The sequence below is a fragment of the Mauremys reevesii genome, linkage group 1 (assembly GCF_016161935.1).
Source record: "Mauremys reevesii isolate NIE-2019 linkage group 1, ASM1616193v1, whole genome shotgun sequence".
NCBI lineage: Eukaryota > Metazoa > Chordata > Testudines > Geoemydidae > Mauremys > Mauremys reevesii.
The window spans coordinates 144,267,905-144,289,328 of NC_052623.1; the positions used below are offsets into that span (position 1 = coordinate 144,267,905).

Here is a 21,424-nt window from a genome sequence, read left to right on the forward strand (position 1 = left end):
AGTATTATTATTATTTATTATTTTATTGTTATTTTTATTACTGTTTACATTATATTTGACACAACATTGAAATTTGGGGTGGGGGGAACAAGCTTTTGTAAATCCAGAGGGCATTGTAAAAGGTTCTGTACACTGGTTTTAAAATAGTGTGAAAACAAACATTCTTCTGCAGTGTTTGAAAGCCAAACACCGCATCACTTACAAGGTAGCAATTCAGAAATGATACTGGCTATTAGCAAAAGTAAAACTGACTTAGCCAGGTGCCCTTTTACTTCAGTGATCTTTTACATGGGTGTAGGTATCTACCCATACAAATCTGGTGCCTTAATTGATTTCCATTGCCCAAGCTTCAAGAAAAATAGATGACTGGCATAAAGAGTATATGTACAGTAGATTTTATAAGTTATTTCACTTTTAATGTTTTAAGATATAATTAACTGCAAAGGTAAAGAAGTTTTTTGCTTAGACTATATGACTATAATTGTATCCTTTCACGGAAGGGGGCTTCCTACCTAGCAATCTCACCAAAGGATTTCTTGCAGAGTGTACCCCAAGTTGTATTATTGGAGTGGAGGGAGTTAATATATCCATGCTGCCACAGACTTCCCTTGGCTGTCCCCAGGTTGTGGGGAGGGGCAAGGAATAGGTGGATAAATTAATATACTCCATGGCTGCATTAATTAACTTTTTCTGATAAGTGCTATGGAGCAGAGGGCAACATATGGCTTGTCCTTGGCTTTCCTATCCTCTTCCCCCTCCTCTTTCACCTCTCCCCCCGCCCCCCGCATAAACCCCAGAATTTGGGCAGGGAGGCAGATGATATGGTGAGGCCGTAGCCCTGTTTGTGTATGGAGGATGGATTTGCATATGGAGTACCCCTTCTCACACTATTCTGCAGTACATAATCTGGGCCATTAGTTCTTACGTCCTGTCCCGACGAGATTCTTAATTTATAGTACTAAATGATGTGTGATTGCTCTCTGGTTTACTAGCTTGTCATGACTCTCCAGCAAAGTATAAAACTCTTTGCATGTTTGCAGATATTTTCTGCAAAAGTACAAAAGATGCCTTCATTTTAAAGCATAATATACTGAAATTCTTTTAAATGAGGTTACATGATTTACTTTAAAAATATGTATTTTGCATGCACAAGGGAAAGACGTACAGCTTGTTTTTTAGAACGCGCTGTATAAATTACAATTAAAAAACTGTTTTCTATTCTAAATTTTGCATTTACATTTTTTTTTCAGTGAGAGATTGAAATTAATGCATTACAGTCAAGGTTTAATCATTTATATAAATCCCCTTGCAGCAAACTCACTAAAAATGTTTTTAAAGAAGCTCTCAAATTTAACCTCAGCCCACTATGTGAGGAAGCTGCTTAGAAAGGGGATGTATGCAGAATTGTGATCATTCATCTCTTCAGTGACATACAACAGGTATTTAGCCTAATCTTAAAGGTTTCTGAGACAGCTACAATGAAGAGATGTTAATAAGACATTGTGTGTATAAGAATGTTTTAAAAATGTATATACCCTCTGACATTCCAGAGTGCAATCCAGCATATGAGGGATTGTGTCACCACCTGCCCTGCAACTTTAGGTGCCTCACAATGTTTTGCTGTTGTAGCTCGAGGGGCGGCTCTAGCAATTTCGCTGCCCCAAGCACGGCGGCACGCCACGGGGGGCGCTCTTGCTGTCGCCGGTCCCGCGGCTCCGGTGGACCTCCCGCAGGCGTGCCTGTGGAAGGTCCGCTGGTCCCGCGGCTCCGGTGTCTGCAGGCACGCCTGTGGGAGGTCCATCGGAGCCGCCTGTCGCCCTCCCGGCGTCCGGCAGAGCGTTCCCCGCGGCATGCCGCCCCAAGCATGTGCTTGGCGTGCTGGGGCCTGGAGCCGGCCCTGTGTAGCTCCCACCCATGTCTGCTCACAAATAGCATGCAGGTCACACACCTTCTGTCTGTCTACTTCTACAGCCCTGATCCGGTAGTGCGGCTCATATTCATCCTTCTATTTCCAAGCAGCAAAATATTTTCTGGAGGTCTGTGAATAATTAAGAGTTATCTCTTGGCATTTGATCTTCAAGAGTCTGATGCTTGTAGTTCATTCATTGGTTGATATTTTCTTTGTAACCCTTTTGGCATGTGCCTGAATATTCAGTTTTGCCAAGTCTCACGATTGTGGTGAAAAGCTTGAGAACATGACCCAAGTGCACACTGAAGTCTCAAAAGATAGAGGGCAGATAAAAAGAATCCTGAATCTATTAATTTTAAAAATCTAATTATTTTGTTGGGCCTGACTCATTAGTTTTGATTGAAAATACTGAATACCATATCACCAAAATAGCTAGCATTATATTATTAAATAGTATGATGTAATGGATTTAAGCATTCATGAAACAGACTTTAAAAAATTCTGCATTACAGATGGAAAACTATTACTAATTGCAGTATTATAGGGGAGTTTTTAGAAATGTTTTAGTTTGGGTCTGACAATCTAAGCCATACTTTTTACTTTTATTTTTGAGTTGTGAGAAGATGAATAGAGATTTTGTGTAAATTTGTTATCCATCCTAGTGAGAGTCTGATAAATAAAATGAAATGAATGATGCATTGCATTTAGAAGTGACAAACAAATAGTATTGAAGTTATTGATGGAATGTAAATTAAGTTTTGAAGCAGAGAAATTTCAGAATATTTCCTGCCGCTTAATGGATGCACATACTTCATAACAGAGACTCAAATTTTATAATTCTGGGGGGGGGGGTACATTGGCAGCTTCCCATGGGCCAAGAACCACCCCTAGCATTTATACTCATGCATATTATTTAGTCCAAACTAAACCTTACACAACCTTAGCTTACTAAACTACACAACCTTAGCATTTGTTAGTACTTACATATTTCTTTGTAGATAGAGATTATTATTAAAGTCAGTTGGCGGCACAGTGGGGCTAAGGCAAGCTCCCTGACTGCCTTTGCCCAGCTCTGGGAGGCCACTGCTCCCATTGGCCAGGAACTAGCCATCTGAAGCGCCACCCCACCCAGAGCCTGCAATCTGCACCCCTCCCATGCCCCAAACCCCTGCCCTAGACTGGAGTCTCCTCCCTCACCCTGAACCAGTGGGCCTGGGAGGCTGAGAAGAAAGCAGAGGCTTCCACCAGGTGAGTTTGCACTGGGGGCGGGGGCGCCAGCGGGTGGAGGGCTCCAGGCGCTGGGCTGCTGGGTGAGGTCGGGGCCGGACCTTGGTCCCTGGGGCCGGGTGGCGCGGTGCAGCTCCTGGCCCCCGGGGTCCAGCTGCGACCTCGCCGGGCAGGGCAGCGCGGCGTGGCTCCTGTTCGGCCCCCGGGGTCCGGGCCGGGAGGCACGGTTGCTGCCCGAGTCCAGCCCGGGGTCTGGGCCGGGCGGCGCGGTTGCTGCCCAGGGTCCAGTCCGGGGTCCGGGCGGCGCGGTTGCTGCCCCAGGGTCCGGTCCCGGGGTCCGGGCCGGCGGCGTTGCTGCCCCAGGGTCCGGTCCCGAGGTCCGGGCGGTCCGGGCGGGCGGCGGTTGCTGCCCCAGAGTCTGGGCCGGCCGGTGCGGGTCCGGCCCAGCGGCGTGGCTCCTGTTCGGCCCCCGGGGTCCGGCCCGGCAGCGCGGCTCCTGTTCGCCCCGGGTCGGCCCGGTGGCGCGGTTCCTGGTCCGGCCCCGACGTGGGCTGGGTGTCTCCGACCCCAGCCCCAGCCCAGCTGTGCCCCCAGCTCCAGGTAACAGGGTAAGGGAGCAGGGAGCCGGTGTGGGAAGAGGGCAGGGGAGTTGCGGGGGTGATTAGTGTCAGAGGGCAGGGAACAGGGGGATTGAATGGGGGCAAGGGTCCCGGGGGGCAATCAGGAAGGAGCAGGGGTTGGATGGGGCGGGGGGGCAGTTAGGGGCAGGGGTTCCAGGGACAGTCAGGGGACAGAGAGAAGGTGTGGTTGGATGGGGTGGGGGTTCCCGGGTGCCATCAGGAATGAGAGAAGGGGTTGGATGGGGTGGCAGGGGGCAGACAGGGGACAGGGAAGGGGGTGGATAGGGCATAGGTCAGGGGGGGGCCTGTCAAGGAACATGGGGGGGGTTGGATGGGACAGGACCCCCCGGGGGGGGCATGACCCCTCCTGGGGTGAGGAGGAGGAGGGAACCGGTTGTTAGTATTTTGGCAGCTCATCACTGCCCTGAACCACTCATTTCTGGCCCCACCGTGGAACCTGCATCCCAGCCCAGAGACCATACCCCCTCCCACACTCCAACCCTCTGCCTCAGCTTGGAGCTCTCCCACACTCTGAACCCCTCAGCCCCACCCCATAGCACAAATCTCCCTCCTGCAACCCAAACCCCTCATCCCTGGCCCCCCACACCCAGCTGGAGCCCGCACCCCAATCCCCTGCCCCAGCCCGGTGAAAATGAGCGAGAGTGGGAGACCAAGCAATGGAGGAAGAGGGGATGGAGTGAGTGGGGGTGGGGCCTCAGAGAAGGGGCAGGGCAGGGGCAGGGCCTCGGGAAAGGAGAGAGGCAAGAGTGTTTGGTTTTCTGCCATTAGAAAGTTGGCAACCCTAACATAAACCAAATGATCAGCTTCATCTTCATATTGTAGTTACAAAAAGAGGAGGGCCAAAATGGCTGCATGTTAACTGGAAGGCCAGACTTGGAGCCCACTTTGGGCATTTCTGTTTCAAAATAAAGACAACCAATTATCTCTCTCTGATTATAGAGGAGGGAATTTTGGCCTCTTAAAGTATAAAATGACATATTAGCCCTGACTCATTTTAAAGGTCTGATCTATTAATATGATGGGGGGGGAATCAATTAGAGATTTGCTGACAAATTTCTATAGTATTTTTTCCAGTGAGTTTTCTGAAGTGTAGAATTAATTTTGTATGGGTTAATAGGAATCCGGGGAAGAAAATTCAACAGGCTTCTTTTGGGATATTTCCCCTGTTTGTAAATTTAAGACTTGTCAGAATTCCAGCATATCAGACAGTAATACTACTAGGTTTACACATTCCAGTAATATTTAGATGAGTATATCATAGGGCTATGCAAAGGTTTTACATACATCAGGGGCTAATCCCTGTGCTATTACATCCCAGAAGAACAAGGCAGGTACTGTGAAAAGTTTCAAAGGGAAATCATTCTGATTGATCATTTGAGGGTAACAAGAATAGATTTTAAAACATGGGGGAGGTATATTACAGATTAAATACCTTATTTATTTGAAACTCAAGTTTTTAAAAGCTTCAGCTAATGCCCTAGTTCTCCCACATACTCTATTAATCATTTAGACTACTTAGAATTAATACCATTAAGATACTGTGGCACAAATATCAAAATCCATTTTAAAATTCTAACAATTTTAAGTGACTTCTAAATTTGGCACAAAAGTAGCATTTATATTGTACTGACTTCAAGGCTTATAGTCTAATATGAAAATCATATTTAATCTTTAAAAAGCTTTGTCAGGGAAAAAACTTGTACTAAATGACTGTACAGCACATATGTATTAAACTCCAGAGCAGACCCTAACTTGGGATGAACATTTTCTGTGGTTCTTTCCTCTCCACCCCACTTATATACCCCAGCCATTCACTTTGGATCCATTTTTAACAAGAAAATCAATTTGGCATTTGAGTATTTTTCATGATATTGTTCTACTAGGCTAGATACCCACAGATAATTTTATTATTCAAAGCTAAATTTAAAACATCAAGGTGTAATGGGGGGGCAGAGGGAAGCAAATTTCTTTGGGGACTTTTTTTTTTTTTTTTTTTTTTTTTACAGCTGCATAAATGCCCTGATACAATTTCCATTGAAGTCAAAGACTTCCACTGACTTCAATGGGAGTTGAATCAAGCTCATACTGGCTTTTGGTGTATTTTGATGTTGAGAGTCATCAGATTATCGTCTCCATTATGAGATCACTGTTTTATCTGAGTATTTTAATGTATCTCCATGAATATAGCCTTGCGAAGTTGTCATAAAAAATTACCGGTGACATCACTAGAACAGTCTTTACCATGATGATTGATGTTAATGCAAAAACCTAAAAATATTTTGTAAATGAGTAGAGATTGTTTGCCAAATAAATCGCTGCCCCTGGATGGGTAGAATTGCCAAATTACACAGTCTCTGCACAAGTCAAGTCCCATTCACTTAGATAGAAGTTTTGCAATTGTTTCCACTATCACCAAAAAGGGTTTCAAAATTAATGAGTAGAGCTGGTTGGGAAACAGGATTTTAGGTCTGTGAAAAAATTTCAGAGTTTTTTTCATCCTGAAATGAGACATGTTCCTGTGGAATGTTTCAATTCTGTTGAATCACGTTTTCCAATAGAAAACAGTTTTGTTGGGAAAGCTTTTGACTAGCTCTGCTGCTGAGTATGTTAAGTGGTTATTTTTCAAGCTTTATCTTAGCCTTCTTATTTCATTTTGAAGTTTAATGGTGGAAGAACATAGGTATATCTCAGGTTTTTTTTAAACTATCTCATAGAGCTGGAAGGGGCCCTGAAGGGTTATTGAGTTGAGTTGAGTCCAGTCCCCTGCCTTCACTAGCAGGACCAAGTACTGATTTTGCCCTAGATCCCTAAGTGGCCCCTTTGAGGATTGAACTCATAACCCTGGGTTTAGCAGGCCAATACTCAAACCACTGAGCTAGCCCTTCCCCCCTTACTTCAGATATTAACAACCAGATAGGATGTTTATAAAGTGAGCTATGTTTGTTACTTCTTTCCACAGGTCTTAGGGCTTGGGGAAGTTTGTGACACAAGGTTCAAATGATCTACTATTGCTCTATCTGAAATGATGGTTTAACTCCTATAGCCTGATTTGGCAGCCCTTACTCATGTACTTTACTTGAGTTGGCACTGTTCATGTAGGTAAGGTTTGTATTCTGGATTTATATTAGGGCAGTGTGTAGATACCAAGTTTAAGCCTTATATAATTTTTAATGGATGTTATTAAAAGCTTAAAAATCTGTGTTGTAATTTGAAATTTTTTATTATCGATTTTAAATTTGCAGAAAATTTTGCAGGGGGCAGACAGTGTGGAGGTCAGATAGTAGTTCTTTAACGACAGATGTTGAGATTTAAAGACTTAAAGCTTTATAACCACTAAAGCACAAATTTGGTCAGCATCACGTCAATATACAAAGCAAATATCCTTAAATCAAACTCTAATAAGTTCTCGAGCAGTGTTTTTCTTTCTTTGCCTATTTATATGTTTTGGTTATTATCAATGGAATATTTTTCTTCAGTTTGTGTGTGTATGATGAAATTGATGTTTACTGACATTTATCAATCAAAATCAAAATCTTTCCAAACCTAATTATATGAAAAATCTTCATGGTAAAATGGAATAATTACCTTTATACAAATAAATCCTACTTAGGCTACCCTAAAAGTATTGTGTGCTGGGGTCAATCCTGTTTTATTACTCATCTTTAGGCCCTACCAAATCCATGGCCCATTTTGGTCAATTCCACGGTCATAGGATTTTAAAAATCATAAATTTCAGATATTTAAATCTGAAATTTCAGGGTGGTGTAACTGTAGCAATCCTGACCCAACTCTGAAGGAAGCAGCGTGGAAGTAAGGGTGGTCTGGTATGGTGTTGCCACCCTTACTTCTGTGCTGCTGGTGGTGGGGTACTGCCTTCAGAGCTGGGCGCCTGGCCAGCAGCCACCGCTCTCCGGCCACCCAGCTCTGAAGGCAGGGTGGCAATATTGAAACCACCATACAATAACCTTGTGACCCCCCTCCCCACAGTCCTTGTTTGGGTCAAGACCTCAGTTTGAGAAACACTGGTTTCCCCTGTGACATCTGTATAGTACAGGGTAAAAGTGCACAAAAGACCAGATTCCACGGGAGAGACCAGATTTCACGATCTTTGATGCATTTTTCATGGCCATGAATTTGGTAGGGCCCTACTCATCTTAGTAGATTGACTAACTTCAGTGAGACTACTGGCATGAATAGACAAACCACGATTTGGCCCTGGAGAGGCAAGCAAATATATAACAGAACTGCCAGTTGCAAAACTGTTTTTTGTTACTGCACATGATTTTAAAGATTTGTTTGAATAAAATTTCTAAAATATTCAGAAAATAACAGTATTTATTGCTGTCATCACACTAACTGAAACACAGATTTCAATATACCGGTAGTTTTAACAGGTATGGGGCTCACAGATGTGACTGGAAGAAAAGCTCAAATAAGAAAGTTTTTGGTTTATTTTTTAAGTACCAGCTATACTCTCAGCAATATGCAGAATAGAGAGGAAATCATAGTCACTGCTCCAAAAAATTTGGCGAATAAACGTAAAAACTGCCTTCAAATTCTTTAAGAATACTGCAAAAGATGTGTTCCTCTTTGTATTACGTGAAGGCCACAGTTAGGATTGGGGGCCTATTGTGGTACAGACACTCAATAAGAAGCAGTCCCTGTATCAAAGAGTTTACAGTCCAATAAATAGACACATAATCAAACAACGATGGTCGGACAACATATAAACATAATGGCAAAGGTATGTAACTTGTGGAGCCTTTTTAAAACAAACTGCCCCAACCTTTCCTCTGCTTTTATCTTACTAGGCGCAGGTGTTTCAGCCTTGGCTGACTCAGTGTGCCATTCTCCTACCCTGCCTATTCCAAGGAAATGGAAGCCGGGGGAAGAAATGTTTTTAAATAGCTTTCAAAAACTCTGTTTCTCCATCTCAATTTATCCACAACTGGAGGAAGACCTGTCATATTCTTCTGAGATCCCTAACTATCCCTCTTCCCCTTCCATAGAACCACCTAAAGGGGCTGTTGACCATGCTGAATTCAGCCTAACAGTGGAACTATATTTTACTCATAACTTTCTTTAAAAAAAAAAAAAAAGTAAGATAGCCTTATTAACATTAGTCAGTAAGGATTCTATCTTGTTCTATACTAGCATTTGTCCATAGTGAAATGGAGTGGAGTTAGATAGATAGATATTGATATAGGTATATAGGGATGAGAAATAAGCTTGTTTTATTATGTTCACGAGTTTTGCAAATGTGCAGTTCTCTATTGCCTTGTTTAATCATAGTTCCAATGCCACAATTAAAATTTACGACACATATACACAGATGTATAGACAGATCTTCGTCTGTCTCCTGATGCATGTATCCTGTCTATATCTGTCTCGCTGTTGTTAAGCTTTCTAGGGCAGGAAGGTGATAGTGCTGTCATGTGGGGTACAGGCGATATTGTCAGTATTTAGCAAATAATTAAGACATTGGGAGCTCTGGTTCCCAACTGGATCCTACTCCAGTAGGCTTTTCTGTTATGGGAGCTTTCTTGAAAAACTATTCAGATTAATCTGATCAAATGCCCATAGTATTTTATAACCTACAGGAAAATATTTTTGTGCATCATTTGTAAAAGATATAATTACCTCCATTCATTCACTGACAATAGTCAAACAGATTATAAAGTGCATCAAATACCATAAAGTAACCTAGGAAAATAAATTCCCAACCACAGTCACCACAGTTCTGGTACACCCTATCGCACACTGATTCTCAAACTGGTTAGTGGGAGTTGTGAACTGTGAGGCCCGACCCCTCCAGCCCAACTCCACTGCACCTGCAGCCTGTTCCACTTCCAAGAAAGTGCACCAAATAGAAGCACCATTTTTCCTATGGCTAGCCCTGGGACTAAGACACCATTAGAGGACTTGATTGTTCAGCAGCTGAAGAAAAACTTTATTATTTAACAGTCAGACACACAGGCGCATATTTTCTCCTGAAAATAATGGCCACCTCTACTGCTAAAACCGCTAAAAACCAGAAGTATCATGAGTCTTACATTAAACTCTGCTGGACTGATGAAACCATGCAAACTGCAGCGACACCTTGAAACTAGACAGCAAACGTCCGCTGCTGTGGAGGTCTCTTATGTTGTGTCGCTATGAATCGCCCATACCAAAATACCACATACGATAGGTGAGGAGCTTGTTCTGCTAGCATGCAAAGATATTGTGTCTCTTATGCTTGGCAATGATACTGCCAAAAAGCTTAATTTACTTTCTGTGTTGAATGATACTGTTAAACACAGAATATATGAGCTGTCTGAAGAAATCGAAGAACAAGTTGTGTGCAAAATTAAACATTTGGCTTTCAGTATGTTCAGCCTGCAACTTGATGAAACTACTGATGTTACTACCTGCACATAATTGATAGTGTTCGTACGGTGTGTTAATGCCGAGGATCTTAAGGATGAGTTATTATTCTGTGAACAACTTGAAACAACCACAACAGCACAGACCATTTTCAATAAGGTGAAAATAAAGTGTGTGTCACCTAATGCGATTGTCATTCATTGTGGACTTAATTGTCAAGTCCTAGTGCAAAGACACTGTCAATGTGCCTTAATGCTGTGGTGGGTGGTGTTGTATGAGCAATGAACTACATTAAAGCACGTGCTCTGAATAGTCATCTCTTTTGAGAGTTCTGCAACGAAATGGGTGGTGAATATGAAGCTTTGCTTTTCCACACTCAAATCCGATGGCTTTCTAAGGGCCGTGCATTAAAGCGCGCTTTTATACTTCGTGAAGAGATGGTGGAGTTTTTCCTGTGAAAAGAGAAACAAGAGCTGAACAAAAAGTTCAATGAGAAGAAATGGTGTCTCTGGTTGGCATACCTACTTGGTATCTTTGATAGCCTTAATGACCTCAATCTGTCACTTCAGGGGAAATGTTCAACATGAATAGACCTGACTAATAAAATCAGAGCCTTCCAGATGAAGTTGGATCTGTGGTGCAGAAAGTGGGACACAGACAGATACGGCACGTTTCCGACACTTTCCTCATTCGGCGAGGAAGAGGGGGAAGTCAACATTGATAGGCTCTCCGATGTTCACTGATAGCTGACTTGAGAGCACTTTCACAAAGAGTTTTCATGCTACTTCCCAGCACTACCACAAGCACTTGATTCCCTGGTGAAGAACCCTTTCAGTGTGACAGCTGAACAGTTACCTACTAAGGATACTCACACACAGGAACAGTTTGTCGCATGATCAATGATGATTAGGGCCCTTCCACGTGAAATCTGATCTCCCCGTGCTGCTGGGAGCCTGGGGGTCCTAGACGCTAATCTGGCCAGGCTGGGGAGGGACAGGAGTTGTCCTTCCCCTGCATGGCCACTGTTGGTGGGGAGATTAGACCCATCTCAAGAGGCAGCACAAAAATGAAGGTGGTACACCCTCACTTCTGCGCTGGAGCAACCCCGGAGCTGGGCTCTGGGCTTCCGTCCGCCCACCCCCCACAGTTCCTGCTGCAGCTCTGTGTGCCGAGCTTGTGGCTTCCTCCCCCAGCAGCTCCTCCTGGGGGCTTCTGTTCCTGGCTGTTGCAGCCGGGGCATCCTGGGCTCTGGGCTCCCCCCACCCACCCACCCCTGCAACTCCTGTGCGGCACCATACACGGCTCCTTCCAGGACTGGGGACTTCTGCTCCTGGCAGCTGCAGCCAGGGCAGCCCAGGCTCGGGGCTTCCGTGCCCCCCCGCCCGCTTCAGTTGGGGCTTAGGGTAGCTCAGGCTTGAGGTTTCTGCCTCCCGTGTCTCCATCTGGGGACTTCAGCCTTTACGGCTGCAGCCAGGCTCAGTGCTCGGGGCTTCTTCCCCGATGGCTCCTGCCGGGACTCGGGGTGACCGGGTAGGGGCTACCACCCCTGGGCTTCTTCATGGGGGCCCACAAATTGGCTGGGGGCCCCTACCTTAATCTACCACTGGCCTGGACTAGCAGCTAGGAACCCCTGGCACCTACCCACCTCCAGCTCAGGGACCCTTCTCTAGCCCAGCCCTGAAGGCAGCACAGAAGTGAGAGTGGCAATCTTGGGACCCCCTCCCCATGATCCCATTTTGGGTCAGGACCCCTACGGTTAGAACACCATGAGATTTCAGATGTAACCAGCTGAAATCGTGAAATTGACCAATTTGAAAACCCTCTGGCTCTGAAATTGACCAGAATGGACCATGAATTTGGTAGGGCCCTAATGATGATGAAGTGAAAGCAAAATTCACACAGCTGCCTCCAAACCAGTTCTGGTGCTCAGTTGCAAGTGAATACCCACCAGTGTCTGAAATGGCCCTGAGTCCTTCTGCCGTTTCTCACTACCTACAAATGCGGGAGTGGATTCTCTAGCCTTCTCACAATAAAGATGAAATCTCAAAACTGACTTCATGGGAAGAACGACATCAGATGCGCACTTTCTAAAACAACACCAAGAATAAAATGTCTTATGCCAAATAAACAGCATCAGCCAGTTCACTGATTTTTGGCTGCTTCTCATGATTAATTGCTGTCAAGTATTAAAGTAAAATTCTACTTAAAAAAATACCTTTTCTGCTTATAACAATAATTCGATAAAAATGTTTTAGTCTTAATTTAAAAGCAATGAGAAAAGAAAGATAAATTCATTTTAATCAATAAGGTTTAAATTTAGCATTTAACATAGTGTTAAATATAAAAATGTGTTTTTAATTTCTCAGGAGGGTCACACTCAGAGGCTTGCTGTGTGAAAGGGATCACCAAGACAAAAAGTTTGAGAACCCCTACCCCTTTCATAAGAGCCTTACATTCAGGATGCATCTGTTTGAGATACATTTTGGAAAATAAAATAAGAGTACAAACAGAACTTCATTACCCTTTGGTGTAATTAACTCCGTACCAAAAAAAAAGTGTCAAATGATAGCAAGGGTATTATAAATGGATGACATGAACTTCTTGGGTTTCTAAATGTTTTACTTTTGTCCTTCTTTCAAAGACAACCTGGTTTTCCGCACCTCCTTTATGGTAGATATGAATAATACATTGTAATAAGACTGTTTTTGAATCTAGTTACTTCTTGTGCATTTGTAGCACCGATACTACCATCATGAGGTGAAGACTTGCAGAATCCCCTTCGGTGTGCTTGGAATAAAAGTATTTGGGAGACCAGAGACGTTGTTGATTATGGAGGCATCAGCAGCAATTCTGTTATTTAAAGTTGCATTGAAATTTGTGCTTACAGTGGGAATTAAATCCCTTATGATGCATAGAAAGCTGTAGCCCACGAAAGCTTATGCTGAAATAAATTTGTTAGTCTCTAAGATGCCACAAGTACTCCTGTTCTTTTTGCGGATACAGACTAACACGGCTGCTACTCTGAAACCTAGAAAAATAATGAATGTATTGCCACCAAACTTACAACTTTCTTAGTGGAGAAATAGTTTTCTGAAATGTTATAAATCAGCAAATGTTTTCAGTAGTTTAGGAGTTAGCAGCTGTTACACATGACTCAGTTTTCATGTCTAAATTTGAAATCTAATTTTTTCCTTTGAGTTTCTCTAGATAGCAAATGGGTTGGTCAAGACTGTTCAAAGTGTGGGTCCACGTAAGCCTAGATTAAATGTCAGACATAAACTAGTCTGATGTAAAAGAAAATACCACAGACTCAACAATATATTTCACACATCCAATTACTTATTCAAAAAAATTATTCAACCTTAACTCTGATTGTGCAGTTCTCAGTTTTTTAGGACATTGATTTGATTTTTAGAAACGTATATTTTACAATAGGAATAGTAGGTGCAAAGGAGGAAACTAGTGGGAGGTGATTTGAATAAGAAGCAAATGAGTATGACTTCATAGAAAGAAACAAAGCTGAAGTTTGTGTATAGACAGTGTGAAAAGAATGTTTGAAAGATTGAAGATGAGGGGTAGAGGCAACTAGATAGACAAAAATGTAGTTAAAAAATATGTGGTTGGGGATTTGTTTGATTCTGAATAATTGGTTGTGAATAAATGAGAAGGGAGTATGCTGTGCCTAGAACAGGAGTATGGAGTGTACTACTGAACTGGAGTGTGGAGTGTATTTGCGGATGCGGCTATGCTCAGAGCATTTTTGCGGATCAGATGCAGATTTTGTATCCACACGGGGCTCTACTGTTGTGTGGTTAGGTGGGTGGTATACATGTTAATATATTTCTTCATTAGTGATTTCCTAGATTTTTTTTGTGACTGTATTGATGTGAAATGCACTTGTGTAAACTTAATGGTAAATGAGCAAAGAAAGGTCTTTGTATGAAAATACTTAAATTACAAAGCCAGAAAAATCTAGTTTACTCCAGAACTACCCTCATGCAGGGTCATAATGCAATTAACTAATCAAACACAAGATACTCCAGAAGCCTTACATCATCAGAACAAACTTTCATTTCCTGGCTATAGTCTAAGGGCAGGTAATTGTTACCTGGCAACTTCTGAGGGCAGCTGTCTTTTATAGATGTCCCTTTCATGAGTTTCAGAACACTTTTTTCTTCCCCATCTTTAAAGCCCTTTTGTAAACTAGGATTGCTTTACATCCATCAGACTCTGGTTATAGAGAAATAACCATTTTCTTTTGAGCCTCTGAATGTTGAACCTTAATCCGTCAGGTAGGAGTCTCTGGAGGACAACCTGATGTTCACCCTAGTCCCGGGTTTGAGATAATTGCCTTCATGACACTTCTACCCCTGCTTAACCTAGGGAATGCAGAGTGATACTGCTAAGCCTTTCATTGGTATTTGGTACCAATACTTAGTTTGAGCTTTTTATCATTAATTTTATTTTAAAATATGTCCCCTGTTTCCTAGCAGATTGCTATGGCAACACATATGGTAAGGTAGCAGCTGATGAGCCGCAGGCTTTATCACTGCTGAATTCAGGGGCTGCACTTGACTCCAGCCTGTGAGTTTCTTCAGGGAGCTATGTAATGTAATTCTTCCTTCCCTCCTTCACTGATCAGCTGACTTCTCCATCACCAAGGAGACCAACTCTGCCCACACAATTGAGATTTGAGACCAGCAATACCACAGCCTAAATGGGGTCTTTGGGGCCAAGGCTGTTACAGGCTGGATGAGAAGTTTGCTGAAGGCACTGCCCCTTTCCACCTATAAGATTTTTTTATGTTACTGTGTACAATCCACTTTGAAGAAACAAATTAGCCCCTTTCTACATCTGATCTAAAAACAGAAATATTATAAGGATAACCAAAAAGAACCCCACGTAAGGACTGAATTTATCATACCTATTTTTTTAGTGCAAACAGAGCATATTTGTTAAAGATTACAGTAGATAGCATAATACCTTGAAAACTTCAAATTCTTAAAATTCAAACATTTTAAATATCATTTTCCTTAGGGAAGTTTTGACTGTCTGTACATGAGGTTTTCTGTATGAAGTTTAAGTGTTCACAGTAGAAATCTGTGTGAAGTAAATATCCTGATTAAACATTCATGTTTTGGACTTTCTTTGGGTTGTTTTGTTCTTGTTAAAGTATAAAATATAGTTGGCTTTGGGCATCCTGTTACTCTAACAGTTGTGTCAAAATGCAGCCAGGCAGAGGATTCAAGTCTGCGACCATAACATCGATCATGCAGTCCCAGATGACAGAAGTTGGAGTGCTGTGGAAGCAGTTTGCTCAGCGCACATAGTGAGAGTAGCACCTTCCATCACTCTTATCATGACCCTCTTGTCTGTCATTGCCAGTATCCTACAGTTCACATGCAGAAGGACAGTCGGTCACAATATAGAGCCTCCAGGGGAAAATCTCATGGTTCAGAAATGTTTTCATGACTTCCCTGTGGCCAGAGCCTATAATCTTACACAGCAGCTGGTCTCTGCACTCCCACCCATCAGCTTCATTTGACTCTGAGTCATTTTCACACTAGGGAAGAACCCAGTGCAGGTGGCCAGGGTCAAACCTGTCTACTGCAAATACAGAAAAGCTAATGGAATACCTGAAATTGGGATTTTTCCACTTTAACTCTGCATTGTCCCCATCTCATTACAAACAATCGTAATTACTTTAAGTAAATAAATGCTGGCATCATACAGAAATATAGGATTCAGTAGGGTGAGTACCACATCATAGCTGAACTATCAGGAAGCAATCCTTCTATAGAGCTGAATTTAATAAATGCTCAGGGAAGAAAGAAAAGATTGGTTTTCCGGGGCTCAGTCTTAGGCGGGGAATTCGGGCTCTGTTGTCTTTGTACCTTGATTTAAAGGTCCCTGAGAGCAGAGCTCACAGGAGTGGATTCTCCTTTTCTAGTCTCCTCTAGAATGAGAAGAATTTAGTCAGGATCTTTTTTTAAACATTATGAACACTCCTGTGAGGGGAATCCATCCCCAAGAGAAGAAGGTATGTGTCAGGCACACCAGTTCTCAAGAAAGAGCATTCCAAAGGGCTGGGGTAGTTCGACTGCACTTGGTTCAAAGGTTGGGCAGTTGGATAGAAGTTGATCTCAGTCAGACTCTTGAGCACAGGTTTCTTCCCTTGAGTTCTATGGTATGTTTGTGAAACCTTGTGATTCCTGAGGGTCATCTGTGGCATGCTGTTGGTTTATGAAAAAAAATTGCCATTTTTTTCAATAAATAGCAGTTTTTGTGATTGTAAAGGTATTTAACCAAGATCAGGGTTAATCCACTGTATGACATAAGGCTGTTTTTGTTGTTTCGCTTTTTTCTGTTCAGTTGTATGTAAATGTATTTGCTTAGCAAGCTAGAAAAGATAGTAGCCAATTCAAAAAAATCACTTTTATTCAGACTTGCAGAGACTGAAATAATTTAGAATCTGTTGGTTGTTGCTATCTTTAAATTCAGTTGTAATCCACTAGGGATCGTCTGACATTTTCAACACTGGATTCCTGTAAGAGGAGCCCTTGCCCTAATGAAGTCCCTGTTCAACTCTGATTTTCTCTAATTACGCTGGTGAATGCAATATTTGGCGGATGATGTGCTCAGTATAAAATAAACACGCAAACTTTCTAAGAGTTTTGAAATTAGTTGTTAGTTTTTATTTGAACAATTATAAAATTTTGGAATATGTAGCATGCCAGACACATCTCTTTTATGTTAAACCTTTTTATGTAAGACAGTAGTGTAAATATAATTATTCTCATAAAACGCGAAAGCAAAATTCATCAGATGTTAATGTGCCCTTTCAATATCTACCAGGTGCACAACATTTTATCATTAATTCTCTATTTCAAATGCCCAAGTGGTTAATGAATTCACTGCTGCAGAATTAATAGCCAACCACGGTATTACTAGGAGTGGCTTTTAGGATGCTGTAGACACCTCAAGGTGAAACTGCAACTTTGTTTTACACTCAGGAAAAGAGATTTCTGCCATACATTTACACAAAACAAATTAATACTAGATTTCAAAGAGCAGAATCTTGTTATGCTATTTTATGCAGCATATTGAACGTGCCTATCCAAAGTTCTCAACTGGATGAGCATCTGAAAATTCCTTTTCATGCATTGTAACAGTTCAGCAAACATAATCACAAAAAGAGAGACTAGACAGAGGATTTGTTTGTTTGTTTTGATAGTACCTTCTTGCTTTACCTTACTCACATAAATAGTCTGATTGATCTTGGATTGAGGCCTACATAATCCTCTGGTCACGGGTGATATGGAGTGTATAACAAATGTGTCAGGGTTCTTCCATTGACTCACTTGGTTAGCAGGTATCAGCGTAAAGTTACTGAAGTTCTAGCCAGTGGTTGGAGGTGCAGCTCTTTAACTTTCAATATGGATATAATGGAGATAGAAAAGTGAAACAGGACGCAGCATGTCCTGGAGGGACCTTGGGGCACCCAGCTCAGGAAGGAATCTGTGAATGAGATTTGGTTAGTTATCTAGTTGTTATTTGTATTACCATAGTGCCTAGAAGCCGCAGCCACGGACCAGGACCCTGTTGTGCTAGGCGCTGTACAACCAGAACAAAAAGACAGTTCCTGACCCAGAAATCCTATAATCTAAGGATAAAACAAGAGACAGCAGATGGCTATAAACAGATTAACAGGGGAGTACAAGGAAACAAACTTACTCTTAATATTTATCAGAGAGTATACAACAATCTAGGGACAATAGACTCATCAGGAAAGGAATATTTAAAAAACAGAACATATTACTTGCTGCTCCAAAAATCACAGGTTTCCATCCTTGTACTAAAGAAGAATCTCTCTTGACAGTAATATAGCTTATGTTTTCAGCATACCTAAGCACGATGTTCCAATTCAGGGCAATTATAAACAAACTAGTGTATATTACATACTGTTTATATACAAAAATACAGCTTCTCAAACATATTATTTTATATATAATCTATTTTCTGATTGGCTTGTTTTGTTATTTATCTTTCACTGTTGCTGAGAAGCCCCCAACCAAGTTTGGGCCTCATTTTGCTAGGTACTGTACAGACAGACCAAAGCATTTACAATCTAAATAGGTCAGAGAGAAATAAAGTATTATTCCCATAATGTGATAAGGAATTGAGGCACAGACTGATAAAGTGATTTGTGCCTGGTCACTCAGGAAGTCTGAGACCATCTATTTATATTCTGTTATTATTTTTGAGTTGTGGAGAAAGCCAGTCCCTGTGTGGTTCAGTTAGAACACTAACTCTGGAACTGTGTTCTTCGCTGAGAACAGGACTTTTTGGCTCTCTTCTCCATATTTTTTTCTCCCTCTGGATCATCTTATTAGTACCTACCTTTAACTTTGGACCCATGTAGGTGACTTCTAGCTCATTATCTCATTTGGCTCATTTTCTGATCCCACTTGTTCCCATTTGTCTACCTCTCTTGCCTTTGTCCAGGCTACACTATAATTCCTACTCTTGAATATGAGTTGTACTTAATTGCAAACAAGATTAGAAATTCTAGTCATTTTTAATTATTTCATTTTTATGGGCTTCCTGCATCTCTGTTTTCTACATTCCAGGAAGTGCAAAATGAGTTGTAAAGATAGACCAAGATTACTCATGGAATAGGACCATGATGGCCCACCTTGACTGACTTGCATCTCCACACTCAGCTCAGAATTGTCAACCTGATTTTCACAGTTCCTTATGGTCTCACTCTACCTTTCCTCTAACTTTATAGTCACTTAAATCCCATGCTTTTCCAGGCTTGGCCCTTCTCTATCTTTTTAGCCGAGGCTCTTCACTGCTGAGAATCCTTCTTTCAGTTACGGGGCCCCATCCATCTAGAACTCTATCCTTCATCCCCTCCTTAATTCTGTCAGTAAATCAAAAACAATACACAGACACACATCAGACACTGAAGGTTAGTCTTGAGTGGGGCTTTACATTGGTGGACCAGTGTTTACAGGCTTTGTGAAAGAAACAACTTTTAAAGTGGAGATTGAATAGAGGAGGAGGTTGTTTGGTCCACAAGGAAGAATTGGGATTCTAAGCTGAAATGTATTATATTTACATCATAAAATATTGCAGCATTACATCACAATATAATGTTTTAAATTGCCACTGTTAGGAGTGCATGAATACTACTCAAATGCTCTTCTCACTTTTGTGTGATGTTGTCATCCATAATAAAAACAAAGTACCAGTATTACTCATGTTTATCAAATTTTCAGGTGGTCCCTATCAAAAATGTTTTGTGCAGATCAAAGACAAAAAAATTTGTCCAACAGAAAACTATGTACTGCATTGTTTGTCATAGATATTGATTTATTTCTAAGTAGCTGCTTCCCACAGCTGCCATTTGCCGGGAACGGTGAACTGCGGCTACTGGGAGCTGCAGGAGGGCCGTGCTTGCAGACGGTCAACGTCGGCAAACTGTCTCTCGGCCCGCAATCAGATTACCATGATGGGCCGCATGCAGCCCACCACTGGGTTAGAGGAATTGCTAGAGAAGGATTCAATATGCAAAAGTCGGGGTCAAAATCAGGCTGGGATTGGAGACCAGAGATCAGAGGTAATACCAAGCTGGAATTACAAGACAGGAATCAGTGTCAGAGTCAGGCTGGGATCAGAGACTAGAGATCAGGAGATGAGGTGAGGTCTGGAGTTGCAGCAGGCCTTGAAGTCTGTGGTTGCCCAAACAGCTTCCTGGGACACCCTCCATGGTTAAATATAGGGCTTAGCCAATCAGAGGGTCATAGGGTACTGTCACTCTGGATTCCATGAGCGGTACTTCCTGCAGTGCCTACTCACCACAGTACTCCCTGGCTGTGGCCAGTGTTGGTGCTAGCCCATTGTGGCTCCTAAGCAGGAATATTTTGGGGCCCCACACATACTAATAATTAATAAGCCCCCCCTTCCCCTCCCCCGAGCTGCTTGGGCCCCTAAGCAATTGCTTAGTCTGCTTAAGTCTAGCGCCGGCTGTGGCTCTTCATAGCTCAGACAAGCCCAGAATGGAAGAAGAAAGTGTATATATAGAGTCACTAGCCAATCACAAGGCAGGTCAATGAATGCAAGAAGCTGGCCCAGCCAAGTCCATGAATTCCCTAATAATTAAGGCCCTGCTTGAATCGTGGGATGATTGTCAAATAATTGCGACTGAGGTGGGAACAAGCCATGGAAAATCACAGGAAAGTAATCATGGACCTTTATTAATTGCAGTAATTTGGAAAAGTCAGAGATGACCTATTTATTTAAGAAAAATGTGTTGGAACAATATAAATGCTCAAGTATTATGTTATGTCTGCTAATTTTTTTGATAACCTGACATTTTGCTGCAACTATATTACAGTCATTAATGCATGGGGCTGACAGCAGTGTTGACAGAGGGCTGCCAGTTGCATGGGAGCTGAGAGTGGGAGCCCTAGCTGCCAGCCACTCAGGGTGGATAGCAGGAGCGCCACCATGTGTGGAGCTGCCTGTGGGACTCCAGCCACCCTGGGCTGACAAAATTGCCGTGGAAGCCTAATTTTGTGGGATCTGCAATTTCCACAATATTGCAAATTAAATAAGGCATTACTGTTAATCCAGTGCATTGGTGTAGCATGATGACCAAGGCTGCTTCCTGAAAACCCGTGGGCCTAGGTTTGAGACTGGGGTTTGAAACCAGCGTCCTGACATTACCCCACTCTGGGGTGACCCCAGAGCACCACAGGCTTTGGTTTATCTGAGTGTGCCCTTTGGAAGTCATTTACTTTTCCAGAGCTGTGTACATGGTGAGCTGGTTCACAGGTCTGCTCTTTCCCAATCGATGTAGATACTCTTCTTGTCCCTGAATCTGAATTGGTGGGAGGGCTGTTTTGGGTTAGAGAAGGGATTCTCAGAGAGGGGTTTAAGGAGGAAAGCATGAAATACAGAATGCATGTTCAGGGATGGTGAAAGCCAAACCTTGAAGGTTACTGGGTTGATTTGTCTGTAGATCTGGTAAGGACTTATATATTGGTGATCTAGTGTGTGGATGGATTGGCCAGTCTCAAGATGATTACCTGATAGCTGCGTCTGCTGTCCCACTATGAAAATGGATCCCTAGTCTGAAGTAATGTGGTCTGGGAGGCCATGGTGGTGAGATGACATGACAGTGGTATCCTCAGCGGTGGGGAGTTGTGTGCAGGGAATGAAGTACACCATCTTTGTAAACTGGCCCACCACTATTAGGATAGTACGGCAATCT

At 42.5% G+C, this 21,424-nt stretch overlaps 1 protein-coding gene across 4 annotated transcripts in view; it reads left to right on the forward strand.

Annotated features, from left to right (window-relative positions):
- CNKSR2 (connector enhancer of kinase suppressor of Ras 2) overlaps positions 1–21,424 on the forward strand; it is a 368,883-nt gene that overhangs the window by 317,119 nt on the left and 30,340 nt on the right. The window contains exon 21 of one of the 4 annotated variants that reach the window (XM_039540992.1): positions 12,880–12,959. The exons of the other annotated variants lie outside the window; for them this stretch is intronic. Coding sequence (XP_039396926.1) covers positions 12,880–12,899 — 20 coding nt within the window. The 3' untranslated portion in view covers positions 12,900–12,959. Of the gene's footprint in view, positions 1–12,879; positions 12,960–21,424 lie in introns of those variants that run through there. 4 annotated transcript variants of the gene reach the window in all.